Source organism: Suricata suricatta, chromosome 12 (genome assembly GCF_006229205.1).
Source record: "Suricata suricatta isolate VVHF042 chromosome 12, meerkat_22Aug2017_6uvM2_HiC, whole genome shotgun sequence".
In the NCBI taxonomy this organism is placed as follows: Eukaryota; Metazoa; Chordata; class Mammalia; order Carnivora; family Herpestidae; genus Suricata; species Suricata suricatta.
The window spans coordinates 90,947,822-90,966,666 of record NC_043711.1 but is presented as its reverse complement, the minus strand read 5'-3'; the positions used below and the strand labels follow the sequence as shown (position 1 = coordinate 90,966,666).

The following is an 18,845-nucleotide window of genomic DNA, read 5'->3' as shown; positions in this document are numbered from 1 at the left end:
TCTCAACAAATAGTTGGACAAAATGACTTGATCTATGGATGGAAGTCATTCCCTTCCTCCAGCCACCCTAGTGCTTGCTCAATGGGCTCATATACAAAATGGTCATGGTGATCGAGCTAGAGGTTCTAGGTGAACACAACAACATGGACTCACTCTCAGCAAGACTGATCTAGCTAATACCAACATCAAGTGCCCAACATGCACAGATTCCATTCTCTGTAGGAACTAACCATCCAGTGGCAGATTGGTCACATTAACCCCTTCCATCTTGGAGGGAGCAGCAAACAGCAATTTGTATATCCTATATATGGATTTGCCTTCTTTGACCATGACATCTACAGACACCTTGGCTCCAATCTGGTATTCCATACAACATTGCTTCTTTTTTAATTTTTTAATGTTTTTTTTAAATTTTTTTTAAATTTTTTTTTTTAATTTTTGAGAGACAGAGAGAGACAGCATGAGCAGGTAAGGGTCAGAGAGAGAGGGAGATACAGAATCTGAAGCAGGTTCCAGGCTCTAAGCTAGCTGTCAGCACATAGCCCGTCATGGGGCTCAAACCCACAAACTGTGAGATCATGACCTGAGCCGAAGCAAGACACTTAGCCGACTGAGCCACCCAGGCGCCCCAATACAACAGTGCTTCTGACCAAGGAGTTGATATCACAGCAAAAGAAATGCAGTAGTGTAATTTTACCTATGGAACTTTCTGGTCTTACCATGTGTTCTATTATCTAGAAGCAGCTAGGCTTATAGAACATTGAAATGAAAGTGCTGATGCAGAGGAGCACATGTACCCCAATGTTCATAGCGGCACTTTCTACAATAGCCAAATTATGGAAAGAGCCTAAATGTCCATCACTTGATGAATGGATCAAGAAGAGTACTACATGGCAAGGAGAAAGAATGAAATGTGGCCATTTGTAGCAAAGGATGGACCTCGAAGGTATCATGCTGAGTGAAATAAGTCAGGCAGAGAAGGACAGAAACCATATGTTTGCACTCATGGGTCTAACAGGAGAAACCTAACAGAGGTCCATAGGGAGGGGAAGGGGGAAAGAGAGTTGGGGAGAGATAGGGACACAAATTATGAGAGACTATTGAATACTGAAAACGAACCAAGGGCTGAAGGGGAGGGGGCAGGGGGAAGGGAGTGATGGTCATGGAGGGGGAGCACTTGTGGGGAGAAGCACTGGGTGTTATATGGAAACCAATATGACAATAAACTATTAAAAAAGAATGGCCTATTGAAGCCTCCATTATAGCACCAACCAGGAGACACTGCAATGTTGAGGTGATGTCCTACAGGAGGCAGTATAAACTTTGTACAGCCCACAGTGCTGTTCCTCCCACACCCAGAAAACATAGACTCAGCAGTGCTGAGGTGGGAATGGGAGACTAGCTCTCACTATTGCACATAATAGCCCATTGGTAAAAGTGTTGCCTCCCATTCCTGAATGTTTGTACTTTGATGGTTTCGAGATTATAGTTTCCAAGGAAGGAATGCTTCTGTTGAGGAATACATCAGTGATTCAACTAAATTATCAAAAGTTGAGATTGCAATTTGGCCATTTTGATCTACCATTGAAACTACAGGCAAAAAGTTTACAGACTAGGGTGATTGGTCCTGGTCATCGAGGGTTGCTGCTGCAATGGTGGCATGGGAAACTACGCATAAGGAAGTAGAGGATTCTCTGGGGCACGCCCTGGTGTTTCCATGGCCAATAGTAAAAGATTAATGGAAGACCACAGCCTGAGTCAGATAAAATACCCCAACCATGAGGTGCTTGCTGAGGACAAAGAGAATATAGGATAACTAGTGGGGAAAAGAGAAATTATAAATACCAACAATAGCCTTTGGATCAGTTACAATTAGGACTCTGGCAGCTATGCAGATTTTCTTCCTTGCTTGCTATGTGTGTTGTGTACATTGTATATAAGGAATGCTAGTGATGGAAAAACTGACATTTTCATCTGTAGATTACAGTATATTGAGGAGTGCCTGTGCCCTTCAGAAGTAGAATCCAACATCATCTAGAGTGATGTTATGGATGAGGCTTGGTGAGTCCCATTTTGGAGAGAGGGTGCAAGCTGGAGACTAGTCAGACTCATCAGGATTGAGCATGATGGCATTGTTCTTGAGTGGAGTTTAATTATGAGTGGAGTCTGTGTGGATGTTTGAGTGGCCTAAGGCGTGGACAGTGCCAGATGGTGACTCTATTCTCTTATGTTCCACGCTTGCCCTGTCTGGGCCCTGGCTATTTTTTTTTCCTTTCATCTTTATGACCAAAAACGGGGGGTGGTGGCAAATTCTTATATATTTTTGCAAAATCAAGAAACTATGCTTTTTGTTCTATTGGTTATATTCCTGGTTTAATGTTCTTCAGACATTTTAACAGATTTTCCCCTCTGGGAAACTGTGCAGTATGTGCCCTGGGTATACCCGGAAGGTCCATGTGCAGGTGAACATGAGCAGACGGTTGTGAACAAACTTGGTAACCTGAGAAGCTCTGTGTTCAAGTGAGGTTTATGCCAAGGTCAGAACATTGCAAAGTCCACCCACAAGCTGTCCACACAACCAGAAACCTGAGACCCGGGCTTCATTCTTGCTTGCTCTTGCAAAGCACTGAATCTGAACCTTGAGTCTCTGCCTCTCTGCCTCAAACTTTGGAAAGGAGAGATGGATGGACAACACAGGTTTAGAAACAAAGCAACTGCTCCTCCTGAATGCTTTATTGGGGGCTTTCGGTGGTTTCTAAGCATGAGCGGCAGTGACACCCAGACCTTCTCCCAACATGCAAAAGGCACAGGAAAGTGAGACACGACCAGGGAGGGCAGCAGGGATGCAGAGACACCACACACACCCCGCTCCATGTGGCATGGTGGGGCACGGGGGAGCCCCAGGAGTGATGGGGAAGGTGGGCAGTAAAGGAGGTGGCTTTGGCAGAGGCAGAGAGAAGGACCTGAGTCCATCCACCTCCAGACCCACCCCTGCACAGAGGTCAGGACTAACCTTCTGAGAGAAGGTCAACATGGCTTTCACTAAAAGTCCATCTGCCATGGTGGGAAGTCAACCCCTGGCAGGAAGAGGATGATGGGTGGGTGCTCCTCCAGGGACTTCTGGTAAAGCAAACACATTGGCCAAATCAGGAGGGGACGAGAGGGCGTGCTCATGGTGTCGGTCCCAGGCGTGGCCTGGTGGTTGGGTGCCCCTGTCTTGGCTTGTGCCAGTGCTGTCTCAGTCCACATGCAGAAGAAGAGTGGAGCCCCTTGGGGTCTTCAGGGGCCTCCCCAGGGTCTGCAGTCTCCAGCCCCAGCCGGAGGCACCACTTGGAAGAGTCAAGTGTTGATGTTGGCTTTGTCCTGTGGAAGATTTCCCTGGGCAAGAGGGAAGGGGAGGCGAGGGGATCAGGCCCTCCGAGCCCCCAGCACCTCCCAGAATCCGGGCCCTGGTGGATGAAACAGCCTGGGACTCACCTCAGACCCTAACCAGTCCCCACAGCTCCGTCTTGAGACCTTGAATCAAAAGAAAAGGCGTTCGTGTTTTGTTTCTGTTCTCTCTCTCTCTCTCTCACTCACGCTCCCTCTTTCTCTCCTTTAGTAGAGCCGTGGCCTCAACTCACGGCCTTGGCAATGTCTACTTCTAAACTATGGGATGTTCTCACATTGACGATAGAATTACTCCAAACAGGGTGGGGAGTGGCTGTCCAAGTGTTCATGAGACGGTGCGTTACTGAGAGCTTGCTGGGAATCACACAGTACAGGACACCGACAGGCGCCGAGCCTGGGCCTGGCTCTAAATGTATTTTTTCTTGAGGTACCAGTAGGCAAAGTATCCCATCCCCCCCAGGGAACCCATGAGAAAGGACGCCCCAAAGAAAGATGGGGGTTTCCGCTTGACCAGCCGGAATGCGTTGGGAATGACGGCCGACAGCAGGGTGGTGTGGATGTCACCAAGGACTTTCCGAAAGGCCAAGCGCCTCTGGACCCTCTCAAAGAAGGACTTCAGGTTGGGCCGACTGCCATCCTCCCAGTATTTCTTGGACAGTCCTAGGAACTTGAGGCGGTGCAGGGTGGCTCCCAGGAGGACATCAGCGAGGGTGAAGGCACAGCCACAGAGCCACAGCTCACATTTCTGCCCTGGAGGGGAAGGGAGAGGAGATGGGGGTGGACGGGTCAGCTTCTCCCCAGCTTCTCCCCATCAACTCACTTCTCTCCCATGGACTCCTCCAGCCCCTGCCCGCCTGCTACGCACCGCCCCGAGGTCACTCACTCCCACACAGCTTTCCTAATTTTTGCCTTATGCTTATACTACCTCTGTAATTACTTTTTCTTTGAACCAACTGACTTTTCAAGTGCAAATACATGCATTTAAACTCTAGTCTCCTATGTCTAACTGCCCATTTTACAGCTCTACTTGGATGTCCACTATGCATTGCAAACTCAGTATGTCCAAAATCAAATTCCTGATAGTCACCCCCAGACCCACCACACTCATCCCCATGTCAGCAACCACAAGCTTGCCCTGTTAGTTACTTAGGCCAAAGCCCCATGCCACATATGTCATATCCACTTTCTTTCAGTCCTCTGTGGGGGCCCAGTGGAGGGGAGGGTGATTCATGAGCAGTCAAGATTAGAGAAGTGTATGCAGATAAACTAGTGAAAAAGCTTAAAAGCCAGGCAAAGGAAGTTGGACATTAACATGGTCAGTAGGGAGAAGGGTGGGGTTTGGAACAAAGTGATAGAGGAGACCAGAGGAGCTCCCTGTCCACCTCTGGGCCTTTGCCCCTGCTGTGTCTAATGCCTGGAGACCCCCCTCTGCCCCCACTTCCTGTGAGGTCAGTTGTCCCAGGAAGCTTGCTTCTACATCTTTGAGCAGGTGTCCCTTTCAGCTCAGAAATTTCCTGAATCTGATGCCCTCCACCATCAAAGCCTGATCCCTTCCATTCCCTTTCCCTCTGTGTCCTCTTGTCATTCATTTATTCATCCATCCAACAAAGGTTTATGCAGTAGTATGTGCTGGACATGAAGACTTGACCTGACCTGACCTGACACAGGACAAGACAGTGTCTTGAGAGGCTCATGGTTTCATGGAACAAGGAGGTAAAGTGTAATGAAGACTCTAATAATACAAAGTCTGTTCTTGAATATGTAACCTTCAGGATGCCCGTGGGATAGCCAAAGGGAGATGATGAGTCGGCAGTTAGAGGCACGCCCCTAGTCCAGGTGTACGTAATCAGCATGGAGGTGGGGGGGACATCAGCCAGGGAGTGAGTGCCGATGGATCTGAGAATACGACCAAGGACTGAGCTTTGGGGTTTTAAGATTTAGATATTGGGCAGCAAGGAGAAACCAGCAGAGGAGCGTAAGAAGGAACATCTGGGAGGTGGGAGATGAACCAGGAGACCATGTTCTCCTGGAAGCCAAGGTTAGGAAGTGTTCCAAGGAGAAGGGAGTGCTTGGCTGTGTTCAAATGCTGCATAGAGGTCAAGTAGGAGGCTGAGAACCGTGGTGGCATTTGGCAGCTGGTGACCGTGACAAGAGTAGATGCTGATGCTTAAAGCCTGGTTGGAAGGAGTTCAAGAGAGAAATGGAAGAGAGGAACTGGAGACAGTGAGCAAGGATCACTCTTTCAGGGAGCTTTGCTCTAATGGGAAGGACATGCCAATATGAGAGACAGGTCAAGAGTGTCTTTCCAAGTTGATAGAGGAAACGCAGGACATTGATGGGAATGATCTAGCAGAGAGGGGTTGACACTACAGAAGACAGTGGAGGGAATTACCAATGTGAGTCCTTGAGCAGATGGCTAGGACTCAAGGGAAAGAGTTGCTAGTTCAAAGACACTTCACTCTCAGGAATATGAAGGAGTGTGCGGTACTGTATTTCATCAAATCTAAGTTGCCATCAAGCGTAAGACATCCACCCTGGAGAGAACAATGGTGCCAATTAACTTTGTGAGAAACGTTGCAATTTCTGAGATGCTGAGATGTGACAGAGGTGCACCTGTGAGCTGCTAAAACGCGGTGTGTGTGTGGGCACTGATGCTGGTGGGGAAGTGGTTGTGGGGTCAGAGCTCTGAGGGTCTCCTCCTAAAGCTTCTGTTTTCTCAGTGATACAGAAACAGTCAGGGGAGGGGTGGAAGCAGCGGTTAGAAGGTTGAGGAGGAAGAAGAAAGTATTAGGTAATCACCTGGGGAGGAGGACAGGAGAGGCCTAGGGCAGCCGGAGAGCCGTCTAAAACTTGTGGTCATGAATCCAGAGTGAGCCCTGCCTTCAAGCATGTGTATTTCTCTAGCCACATTTAGGTTCACAGGCACAGGTGCTGACTCGGTCAAGAGTTGGATGTAACTATGTTTGAGGTTTTGCAAAGTATGATAAAGCAAGAGAAGGGCAAGGAAGCCGATGGTGCAGGCAAAGGAGTGCTCTTGCTGGTGGACGAGGGAGTTAGGGCCAGGTCTGGAGCAGGGTGAGATGAGGATGGGGGTGAGGGGCAGTGAAAGGAGGTAGCACCAAGGGCCCGCAGATCCCAGTGACAGACTGGAAGAGACAGAGAGGTTTGAGAACAGGACCAAGGACTGAGCGCTGGAGCACTCTGAGGTTCTCTGGTGAACGAGGAGAACCCAGCAAAGGCACATGAGAAGGAACAGCCTGGGAGGTGGGAGATGAACCAGAGCACATGCTGTAAATTCTTAATCCTCACGACAACCCTATCAGGTAGGGATTATTATCCCCGCTTTATACATGAGGCAACTGAGGCACAGAGAGGATATGTAACTTGGTCAAAGTCACAGAGCTAGTACATGGCAGAGCAGAGCTTGGATTTGAACCCAGGCCATCCGGTTCCAGAGTCTGTGCTCACAACCACTACGTAGCACTGCTCCTTTCCGTGTGCGGGTCAACAGTGCCTGTGCATGTGTCTCCACATACACTCGGGCCCCTGGGGGTTCAGTCACTTAAGCTTCTGCTTCTTGGTTTCAGCTCAGGTCATGATCTCATGGTTTGTGAGATCAAGCCCCGAGTTGGCCTCTGTGCCAAAGTTGTGCAGTCTGCTTGGGATTCTTTCTCTCTCTCTCTCTCTCTCTCTCTCTCTCTCTCTCTCTCTGCCCCCTCCCCTGCTCACACTCCCTCTCACCCTCTCTCAAAATAAACAAATCAACTTTAAAACAAAAAGAGAAACAAAGAGGTTACTCTTTATTGGGTCTGTGTACAGATCTACGTGTCTGTTTGCCCATGTGTTTGCCTGCTCAAGTCCCCACTGATGACTGCGTATACGTGTGGATATCCACACACCCGGCACCTGTGTCCACGTGGTGTGGAACTCCTACGTGTATAAGTGAAGTGTATGACCACATCCATTGGGCTGTTTGCCTGCAGACAGATGCTCACAAGCATGTATGTGCCTATCATTATCTAAGTGTGACCATGCCTGTGTTTATGTCTGTGGGCAAATACTGATAGCCATGACCACCATGTATGTACACATCTGGCATGTTGCCAAAGGGCCTGAGCCATCCAGTTCTCCCCTCTCCTCCAGCTATGCTTTCCCTGGACAAACCCTATCCTTCTCTGAATCTGCCTGCTGAGGGTGCTAGAGACAATTACGCTGACCGGTTATGCTTCAGATTCATGACCACAAAGCCCAAGAGAGCTGGGCCTCTGATAGCTCTGGAGTGGGCTGGCTTCCCCACACTCCACTGGGACAGCCACCCTCCTCTTCTCATACCCTGTCCCCAGTCCTCATTCAGCTGATGATGCCACCACGTGCTTCATTCAGAAAACAGGAGCCTTTAGGGGTGCCTGGGTGGCTCAGTCAGTTAAGCATCCAACTTCAGCTCAGGTCATGATCTCATGGTTCATGAGTTCAAGCCCCACTTTGGTCTCATTGCAGACAGCTCAGAGCCTGGAGCCTGCTTTGGATTCTGTGTCTCCATTTCTCTCTGCCCTCCCCTGCTCACACTGTCTCTCTCTCAAAAATAAATAAACATCTAAAAAAATTAAAAGAAAATAGGAGCCTTCAGACAGGAACGCCCTCACTCCAACCAGGAAATCTACAAAGCCAGGCACATACATGCACACTGCCCCGGGCTACCCCGCGTTGGGGGGCACCAGCCATCTTGTCTTATGGCCAGGTCCTCTGTGGCTCTTTGCCCCCCGTCTGAGGCCACACATCTTCCCTTTGCCCTCCAGATCCACGCTCCTCCCTTCTTCATGCTGCTTGGCACCCCAGGAGGATGACTTGATGGAAACAGTGGTGGGGCACCATGCCCTGCAGCCCCAGCTGGCTCCAGCCACTGGGGAGCAGAGGCAGGAGGTGGGAGGGCTGGTGAGAGTGAGGTCAGAGTTTTGCTTCCCTCAGTGTCCTCTCTGTGGGTTGTCACGGGCTGGGTGTGTCTGCAGACTGAAGGTCACAGCTCCTGCCAGGGGGGCCCCTCTACACACAGCCTCTTTGTCCAGGTTCCTGAAGCTGCTCCCACCCCTTACGACCTCACAACCTCAGGCCCAGGGCACTGCATTTGTCCCTGTGTTCTCCCTGCATCCTGTCCACATATTTGTAAACAGTCCCTTGATTAAATCCTCCTCATCTTTACCAGATTTGAGGCGCCCTGTTTCCTACGGGGCCCCTTCCTTGAAACACGTCCCTCATGTCCCCTCCTGGACTGGGTGCCATCTGTCCTGCAGCACTGATGTCTTCCTCCCACCAGGTCGCATCTACCAGCTTGAAAATATGCTCTTGAATCTCCTATCTTGAAAGAGATTCCTCTCTTCACCCCACATGCTTCTTCAGGCCCCATCCCTTCTCGGTACTCCACAGCTAAATGTCGCAAAAGCAGTTCCTCACCTCATGTTTATTCTTTAGCCTTCCGCCCCCACATTCCAAAGCAACTGCGCTTGGCAAGGTCACAGCCAACAGCCATGAGACAAAATCCGGGGGACATTTTCCTATCCTTGCTTTACTCAGACTCCCAGCAGCATTTGACACTGTTCTCTCCTTAAAGCACAATCCCTTCTGGGTTCCATTCACACAAGGGACCTACATCACTGGCTCCCCTCTCAGTCAGCTTTGCTCGCTCCTCTGCCTCTACCCTTCCCTCCATGTGGGGGGACCTCAGGGCAGGTGTGGTAGTTTTAAAAATATGCTCAAAAGGGGTGCCTGGGTGGCTGGGTGGGTTGGGTATCTGATTTCAGCTTGGGACATGGTCTCGCGATTCATGGGTTTGAGCCCCTCATCTGGAGCCCTCTTGGGTTTCTCTCTGTCCCTCCCCTGCTTCCATGCACATACTCTTTATCAAAAATAAGTAAACTTTAAAAAACTATATGCTCATGAACTACTTGATACTTCTCTGATGGAGACCGATTTCCCTCTCCTCGAATATGGACTGTATTTTGTGAATTGCTTCTAGTGAATAGAATGTGGCAGAAGTGACAGTGGCTTCCAACAGTAGGTCATAAAAGGCATTGTGGCTACTTCTCTCTCTTTCTGCGCTCACCCATTCAGGGAAAAGCCAGCAGCCATGTTGTAAGGAAACTCAAGCAGCCCCACTGAGAAGCCTAGGTAATGAGCAATTGTGGCCTCCTGGTAATGGCCATTGAGGAACTGAGACCTCTAGTTAAGCACTATGTGAACAAGGGGCCCCTGGGTGGCTCAGTCAGTTGAGCATCTGACTTGGGCTCAGGTCATGATCTCACAGTTTGTGAGTTCAAGCCCCACATTGGGCTCACTGCTGTCAGCCTGGAACCTGCTTTGGATCCTCATCCTCTGTCTTCTCTTTCTCTGCCTCTCCCCTGCTGGAGATCTCTCTCTCTCTCTCTCTCTCTCAAAAGTAAATAAACATTACAAAAGAAGAAGGAGAAGAACAAGAACAATAACAACAACAACAACAACAACCACGTGACCGAGTCACCTTGGAAGTGGATTCTCCAGCTCAAATGACTGCAGCCCCAGCCAAGCTTGAGTGCAACCTGCCTCATGTAAATGTAAATTAGAACCAGCATCTACCCTCTCCAGAATTCCTGAGCCACAGAAAATGTGTGATGTCATAAATGCAGGTTTTGTGGCTGTTTCAGCTCCTAATATGGGGGCAATCTGCTGTGCAGCATAAGGACATTAGCCCTTGACTCCTCTGTTTTGTCTCTCTCCACTGTCTCCCTGGACGAATCGCCCAGTTCTATGGCTTTCAACACTACACGTATGCTGGAGACTCCCCAGTCTCTCTTCAGATTCCAGCCTCTTCTTTACAAGCTGACTATAACACCTAATGGCTATGTGAAACCCCTCTTGGGTGTCTGAGAGGCATCTTGAACTCACTGTGCCCCAAATCCAACACTCAACCTCCCTGGCCCATATCAGGAAATGGCACTCACTGCTCAGTAGTTCAGACCAAAACCCAGTAGCCATCCTTTTCCTTACTCTCTCCACCTCACTCAACCATTCAGGACATTCCAGTCCATTCTGTCTCCACTCTCAAGTCCATCCACACCTCCCCGATCTCCCTGGCCACCTCCTTGGCTCAAGCTAATATCATCCCTCCTGGGCTGCTGTGACAGCCTTCCATTGCTCTCCCTTGAAATCCATTCTCACAGCAACCAGAGTGCCCTTCAAGTCAGAACACCTCACCATTGGTGGATTGTGACAATAGCCACGAATTCCCCCCACTCCTGTGTGCATGCGGCTCTGCTGCTTCTGCCAACAAGAGGCAGAGTCTTCACCCCTTTAATCAAGACTTGCTTTAACCAACAGAGTTCTAGTAAATTCCACACAAATAGAAGCTGGAAAAGTATTTGTGTGCTGAGCCTTTCTCCCTTGCTGCTCTCAGAAGTGCTGTGACCACCACCATATGAATGAGGCTGGGTCACCCACTGGGCCATGAGCAGCATGTAGCTTATTTCCTTCCATTGGCCCTGCCGACAGCAAGCCAACCACCACACATGCCAGGGAGGTCACCGACTGCCAGCTGGCCACAAATACCTGAGTGATGCCACCACTGGCATGTGGGACAGAGACAAGCCATCCCAGCTGAGCCCAGCCCAAACTGCCAAAGCACAAATCATGAACAAATAAAAGGTTCTTTTAAGTCACTCAGACTTAGAGTTTATTTGTTATGCAGCAAAACTAACTGATACAATCCTTTTCTCAAAACCCTCCAAGGATTTCCCATTGGATGGATTTGTATGTAGAATAAAATCTAAATTCTAATATAAATAAAATATAAATGCAGGTACATCCCAAATTCTAAATACAGGCTCATGATCTTGGGTCTCTCCAACCTCACTCATGCCACTCTTCCCTTTACTCATCACATAGTAGCCAGGTACTGGAGGAGAGCTCCCAGCTGTCACCCCACCCCCGCCATGGTGTCCCCTCAGGGACACCTGTCCTGGTTCTTCACTAGGCTGGCCCCTCCATATCCTTCAGGTCTTACCTGAAATGTACCTCTTCAGAGAAGCTTTATCAGATTTGCCTTGCTCTTTTCACTAACAATCTTAACACTTACCACTGTCTACAATGCTGTTTTTTCTGATGGGATTATTTGACTAATGTCTTTCTTCTCCATAAGACTATAAACTCCATGAAAGTAAGAACAACGTCTTGTTTTTTCTTGGAATTTTATCCCCAGAACCTGGCACACAGTAGATGCTCAAGAAATAGTACAATAAACAAATGATAAGAATGGTAATAGTAATTGTTTTTGAAATTAGAACATTTTACCTTTGGCCAGGTACTGTGGAGAGTGATCAACACTCATTATCTTTTTGAATCCTCAAATCCTCCCTGTGAGTTAGATTCTATTATTACCCACATTTCGTAGGTGAGCTCAGAGGAGTGAAATCAATTCCATAAGGTCACAGACCTAGGAGGTAGCTGATCAAGAACCCACATCAGCGTCATCTGGGTCCATGCTAGGGGTCTTAGCTGTAACATTATAACACCTCCCAACCCTGGGCTCTGCCTCACGAGGGAACAAGTGGGGGGCATGAGCATTCCCACTAGGGGTACCCCAAGGGGTGAAAGATCTTGGGGCCAGCCACCTCCTGGACCTTTGCTGCCTCCCCCAGCCATGGAGGGGAGACAGGACTGTCCAACATCCCCATCTGGAACAGCCCCAGTCATCTTGCCATGGAGCAGTACAATGCTGCTCCTCTAGGAAGAGCTCAGGATGAAAACAGAGACCGAGGTCAGGAGGCTTCCAATCTAGGGATCAGGTGAGGAATGAACATCCGCAGCTGTTCTCTAGGAACATCGGCCCTGCCCTCCCTCTAGGTCACACTCGGTGTCTCCCTCTATTGTATCAGCAGCTAATATTTGTAGACATTTCCATGCCGTGTGTCAGGCCAGGTGTTTATTCCCTTTCATGCCCTTTCTCATTGAACCACCCAACAGCCCTGCGAATAGGTTTTCATTTTATCACAGAAGAAATGGCAGAGCTAGAGCTTAAACATTCAGACTCTGGGAGCCAGGGTTTGAATCTAGGCTCCCCCATTTCTATCTGTGTGACCTTGCGAAGGTTACTGAACCTCTCTGTGCCTTAGTTTCTTCATCTGTTTCTTTTCTCTTAGTTACTCATATTACTTACCTCCTAGAGTTACTGTTGGAATTAAATGAGTCTAACTATGTGAAACAGAAGTGCCCAACACACAGTAAGTGTTGTTACAGACAAAAGCAGTATGGGCTGAACGGTGTCCTTCCAAAATTCACATGTTGAAGCTCTAATCCCCAGTATCTTAGAATGTGATTATATTTGGAGAAAGGGCCTTTAAAGAGGTAAGTAAGTTAAAATGAGGCCACCAGGGTGGGCCCTAACCAATCTTATAAGAAGAGGACACTTTGCCACACAGACACCAGGGGCGTACACACAGAAGAAAGCCTATGTGGAGACACAGTAAGAAGGTGGTCCTATGTAAGCTCAAGAGAGGCCTCAGAAGAATCAAACTTGCCAGCACCTTGAACTTAGACTTCCAGATTCCACAACTGTGAGAAAATAAATATCTGTGGTTTAAGCCATCCAGTCTGTGGGGTTTTGTTATGGCAGCCAAGCAAATTAACCCATAAATATATAAGATGGGCCTGAGAATTAAAGTCAACCAACGAGAGAATGGCAGAGCTGGGACTCTCTCTGACCCCTAAGGCAGTCTTAGAAACCCCATGCCTTCTGGCCTCTGAGCACTCTCTTGCTAAGGCTCCCCTAAGCACCTTCTCTGACAGAAAGGAGAAAGTCCCTTCTTGAAGTGTGTTTATTATTTTCATTACAAAGCCTTGCCATGCTTTTTTCTACAGAGGATTTAGGGCCCTGACTTTAGAACTCATGGCAATGTCCCTATTCAGGACTCTAGGTATCTATGCATATCTTGTGCTTGCCTCAGTTGTGAGAGCGCTGGATCATGATGGGGGAACCTGTTCTTGCCATAGCCATGACAATTATGAGCAGCATGACCTTGAGCAAATCCACGTATCTCTTGAGCCTCAGTTTTCTCAAATGGAGAATGTGCATGCCGTTAGCTGTCATATATTTAAACGAGCATGTTCCAGGCAATGTGCAGAATGCGTTTACTTTTTACAAGAGCCCAACAAGGTGGCATTAAGTTGTGTTATTACTGTCCCATTCTACAGATGAAGAAACCGAGGCTCCAATAGGGAAAGAAACTTGTCCAAGTCACACAGTACAAACAGCAAAGCTGGAACCCTAACTCCAACCTGCCTGCTTCTAAACCCATCTCTTTTTCTCTTTCTTTTTAAGATTTTATTTTAAGTAATCTCTACACTTAATGTGGGGCTTGAATCCCGAGATCAAGAGTTGTATGCTCTACCAACTGAGCCAGCCAGCCACTCCTAAACCCATCTTACAACGCTGTGCTCCACAGTTTTCCTATAGACATGGTGTGTGTGTGTGAAGCTGTGAGTGCAGCACTCCATGTTGCATAGGCTCCATAAATCAGCACAGCCGAGGAGACAAGACTAACAGGCCACCTAAAACAGAGCGAGATGAGAAGGTCCAGAACCAGATTTGAAGAAGAGCAGTGGCAAAGATAGTACCTAAAAGGAGAAAGGAGCTGAGTGGCATGGAGACTGTAGCCCTGGCTGCAAGAGCTGCAGGAGCAAAGGTGTGAAGATGGAATGAGGCTGGCACACTCATGTCCAGAGAGCCACTTGAGAACAGAAAGGGTCAAGTTCAGAAAGAGCCATAATGTATCCTTGAGCAGGGAAGGCAAGATGATGTGGTGGGTCATGATCATCACCAACTACCACCACTATCACCATCTTCATTAACCTTTATTAAGCATCAACTGTGTGCTAAGTGCTGACTTAAGCATCCTACCTATATTATTTCATGTAACATTTCAACCCCTTTCTTTGGTAGGTCTTATTCTCATCCCTATTTTATAGATGAGAAACTGAGGTCCAGGGAGATGAAGTACCTGACTCATGATCACTTAACTACTAAGTGGTCAAGCTAGGACTTAAATCTATGTCTGTTTGACTCCATGGCCCATGATTCTAACCACCTGGGAGGTCCTCTGAGATCTTTGGGATAAATGGGGCTGGAACTGAACAGGGTCGGCTGGGCCAAGTGGGCTCCAGCACCCACCGACCCCAGAGCTGGCACCCACCCTCATTCTCCAGCTTCCTCTTCTCCAGCTCCGCCTCTATCTGGTCCAGCACCATGGCCAGCTCCCCGAGGATCTTCTTCAGGTAGCTCACATCATCGTGCTCCAGGATTTTAGCCTGAAGACAGGACAGACAGGAGCCAGAGGTGACCAGGGATTGAAGGATCTTGACCCAATTGCTCTTTGGCAAACCCAGCCTCCAAATGTCCCCCTCAGTGTAAAGGGTGCCCCACTGTTACACCCTCATCTGGTGCTCACAGTGTCCCCTGAGCCACCTGTCCTGGTCAGACCTCTTTCACAGGACTGGCACTCTCACATACCAACTGCTGTAAGGATTGGTTAATAGCAGCTCATTGCTGCTCCTTCTCCTGAGAATTGCTCTCAGCCAAAGAAAAGCTACCTGGAGATACTTGGGAGGTTATCTCCCACCATTTAAGCCCCCGCCAGGCAATCTGTAAACACTGATACAGGGGTATAAAAGGTTTGCCCCTTGCCTTGGGGTGGATTGACTTTGTGGGGTCACTCATGCAGAGGTACCTGTGGGATCAAGTGAACTTGGCCCCTTCCTCTTTCCTATCCCTCTTGCCCTTACAGGGTTCTCCTCAGAACACTCCCTCAATGCCGCTCTTATCCAAGAACCTCTATCCAGTGCTCTGCTCTTAGGGACACAACCTAAGACATGAAGAGGCTGAGGCTCCAGGGGGACAGCGGTTTGCCCAAGGTCAAGTAGCCAGTAAATGACAGAGGAGACAGAATTGGAAAAACAAGCCAGTATTATTTTCATTTCATTGTGTCATGTTATCAGCTGATCCTCTACTTCAAACCAGCTTCTCCCCTTTGTTCTTTTCCATGGAAATGATGGTGGGGAATGGAACTGAGCAGGGCTAGAAGCACTCACCATGAGCTTCTTCTGTTTGGAAAGGTAGGGCTCAGAGAGCTGGGGCTCTTCTTCATGGTCCAATTTCATGAGGTCTGTGGTGGCATTGGCTAAATGTCCTGGGAGGAGAATAAGAAAGGTCCCATTTTTCTGATAGCTGGTGCCACTCTCAGCCCTTCTTCCACAAGCTTGTGAGTAGGTTCCATTCAAACATTGGTCTGGAAACTAACGGTATGGACAGCCAACACTTGCTGGCACAACAGGCTGCAACACAGAGATGGGTAAGATGCCAGCCATCCTGCCCTCGGCTCAGGCTAGTGGGAGAGACAGACACACAAAGAACTCTCTAGGATACAGCATGATCAATCTGTAATGAAGGGAGAACAGAATGCTGTGGGACAGAGGGCCACCTGCCTGGGGCACCAAGAGACCTAACTGAGGAGGAGACTACTTGGGAATGAGTGGGAGCTTGCCAGAAATGGGTAGGTTATAAACCTGGACAGACTTATGCTTCAGTGCATGTCTCCCCCACCCTTTCTTGCAGTAAGGAAAGGGGTTCAGAGTGGCCAAATATCCCACACTAGTAAGGATAAGCAGGATAAGATCCTGGGGTCTGTTCTGTGATTGGGGTGGGGTTTTTCCAGAATTCTTGGCCAGTAAGTCCGGGGTGTGTGGGTCAGGTGGGCAGTGGTGCCCCAGTCCTGCCTGGTCCTCTCACTTGGACCCCAGCTCCACTTAGACATCCCTTAGGCTCCTTGAACCTGGCCCGACAGACCTCATCACCTTCCCTGCTCCGCTGTCCTCGTCTGCATTCTCCCCTAACTGCACCTCCCCTTCACTAAGTTAAGCCAGATGCCTGGAGGTTGCCCTCAATTTCTCCTTCAACTCCTCCCTGCACCAAATTAGTTCCAGGTCCTGTTGATTCCTCCTTCTTATTATTTCCCATACTTAACATCTCCCTTTCAACCCTCTGACTCCCTTAGTTCAGATTGGATGATTTTGACCCAGCCCAGTCACTGGCATTCTCTCCACTCTGTGCCCTTCTTCCCACTTACGCCGAAGAGGTCTCCCTCAAACATGCACTTGTCCGAGCCATTCCCTGCCTAAAACCTATCTCTCGCTCCCCTCAGATAACCTCCAAACTCTTCAACGTGCCTTAAAAGACCAGTATGATCCCTCTTCTCTCTTTTCACCAATTCCACTTTTCACTGAGTGAAACAGGGAGGGCACCTAGCTGCCCCTGTCCCCAGGAGGTAACATTTCAGCCACTCCAGATGCTTGGCCTGAATGTACCAGACCATTCAAAACTGCTGGGCCTCTGCTCACACCACTTCTACCTTCTGGAATGGCCTTCCCCTGTATTCCTGAAAATCCCCTTCAAGATCCAGCACAAGATCACCTCCTCCAAAAAGCCTATCCTGATCCTTTAAGAGGTCTGACCATTCAATGCCTTTGTCCTCCAGTGTCCATTGTGCAGATTTCTGCCCCAAAAATGCAAATATAGTAACCAGAGATGCCATTGCACCAATCCATTCACATTTGCAATCTGTGTGAAAAGTGCCCCCTGGACTTGTGCAGTGCACACCCTGTACTGCTATCCATGGAGATTTTGATGTACTTCTCTTTGGATGTATATGTCTCTCACTAGAATTTGAGTTTCTGGATACCAGTGGCTATGGTAGGTTCATCTCTGTCTCCTTAAGAAACAGGTCTGGCACAGAATGAGAGCTCAGGGCGGGTTGAATGAATGAAAGAATGAATGACTAGAATAGAATAGAATAGAAAGAATGGAATAGAATGAGTAAAATGAGTGAGTGAATGAGTGACTGCAGGGATTCAGCTACAGCCCTCCGACATCTCACCACCTACCACCCCATCTCCTGGCCTGATACAAAACCCAGTAAACACACTCCCAGACCTTTCAGCCTGGGGGCTATATTAAGTCTCATTGATATTTTATGAATGTGAAGGTCAAGTATAGCATTTTCTCTCTTGCTAGCCCCCCAGGGCTGCACACACAGCTCTCTTTAGACTCCAGGAGGGCACCCAAGCCAAGGAAAGACCTTGGATTGATTGGAGGAGTCACTGCAGGATGACTTTTACATCCTGTTTGATCTCTCTCCTCTCCCAGCTGGGCCAGGGCCCTGAGTTCTTGTCTGTCCTCAAAGGAGAAGCAGGCTGGGCCTTCTCTGGACCCCTCGTTGCCTTCTAGTCTCCTTTAAATGACTCAGGGCAGAATGAAGAAGTGCCCCGAGCCCCCAGAAGCATGCAGGGACTGCCTCCAACAGCCCAGGACACCTAGATGTCAGCCAGGACCTCCTAACACAGTTGATGGAACTTTGTACACTGCATATCAGATCATGTCACTGTCCATCCCTGTCTCTCCACTGCTGTTTGGACAAAGTTCCAGTTCTGTCCGACTCCCCAGACTCGAAGCATGGCCACTGACACCTGCCTTGGACTACACTTCATCCACATTGAACTTCCTTCAGTTCTCTGAACACACCACACCCTCTCCTACCCCTGAACCTGAAAGGATTCTCCCTCCCCTTCTACCTCCTGGTCATCCTTGGACATTGCCGCATTTCAGAAGCCCTCCAGGCCTCCAGAGGCTGGGATGGGCATCTTCTCATAGCCTCCATGCCTCCTTTACCATAACACTGATTGGTTCTAGGTTACATTTTTTTAAACAATTATTCTTTGAACAGGTTATACATACATACTTGTTTAAAAATTCAAATATTAAAGAATATACAGGGAAAAGTAAATCTCTCGCCTCTCAATCCGTGGGCTCCTAGTTCTGCTCCCTGAAAGTAAACCCTATTGGCAGCTTCTCGGGTATCTTTGTGTTTGCAAGAACCTGGGTATCCATTTAACCCCCCCTTAAAAAATTTTTTTTCCTGTTTTTTTATTTATTTTTTGAGAGGCAGTGAGAGACAGCATGAGCAGGAAGGTTCAGAGAGAGAGGGAGACACAGAATCCAAAATAGGCTCCAGACTTTGAGCTAACTATCAGCACAGAGGCCAACGTGGGGCTTGAACCCATGAACTGTGAGACCATGACCTGAGTGAGCCAAAGTCGGACGCCCAACTGACTGAGCCACCCAGGCGCCCCTAACTCCCCTTTAAATATAGTAATGCTAGCACACTAGATGCATGTGTTTGGTCTTTCACTTCATTCTTATTTACTAATCTATCTTAGGGAGCATCCTTTATACTCATTTTTTAAAAACAGCTGTATAGTGTTCTATTGTGTGGAAATATTAGAATTTATTGCCCAGTTCCCAACTCATGCACGGCTGGGTTATTTCTAACTTCTTGCTATTACCACCCGTGCTGCAAGGGTGATTCTTGGTGCGCACACGTCCG

The 18,845-nt window shown here is 48.5% G+C and overlaps 1 protein-coding gene across 5 annotated transcripts in view; it reads right to left on the bottom strand.

Moving 5' to 3' along the window:
* Positions 1 to 2,698: 2,698 nt before the first annotated feature.
* The window catches only part of GDAP1L1 (ganglioside induced differentiation associated protein 1 like 1), a 49,501-nt gene continuing 33,354 nt past the window's right edge, over positions 2,699 to 18,845 (bottom strand). For 3 of the 5 annotated variants that reach the window (XM_029916149.1, XM_029916146.1, XM_029916148.1), the window contains 3 exons: positions 15,499 to 15,596; positions 14,604 to 14,718; positions 2,699 to 4,140 (listed from right to left, as the gene is read on the bottom strand). In XM_029916149.1, coding sequence (XP_029772009.1) covers positions 3,797 to 4,140; positions 14,604 to 14,718; positions 15,499 to 15,596 — 557 coding nt within the window. In that variant the 3' untranslated portion in view covers positions 2,699 to 3,796. The remainder of the gene's footprint in view (positions 4,141 to 14,603; positions 14,719 to 15,498; positions 15,597 to 18,845) is intronic. The other 2 variants (XR_003900732.1, XM_029916147.1) reach the window with 2 other exon arrangements.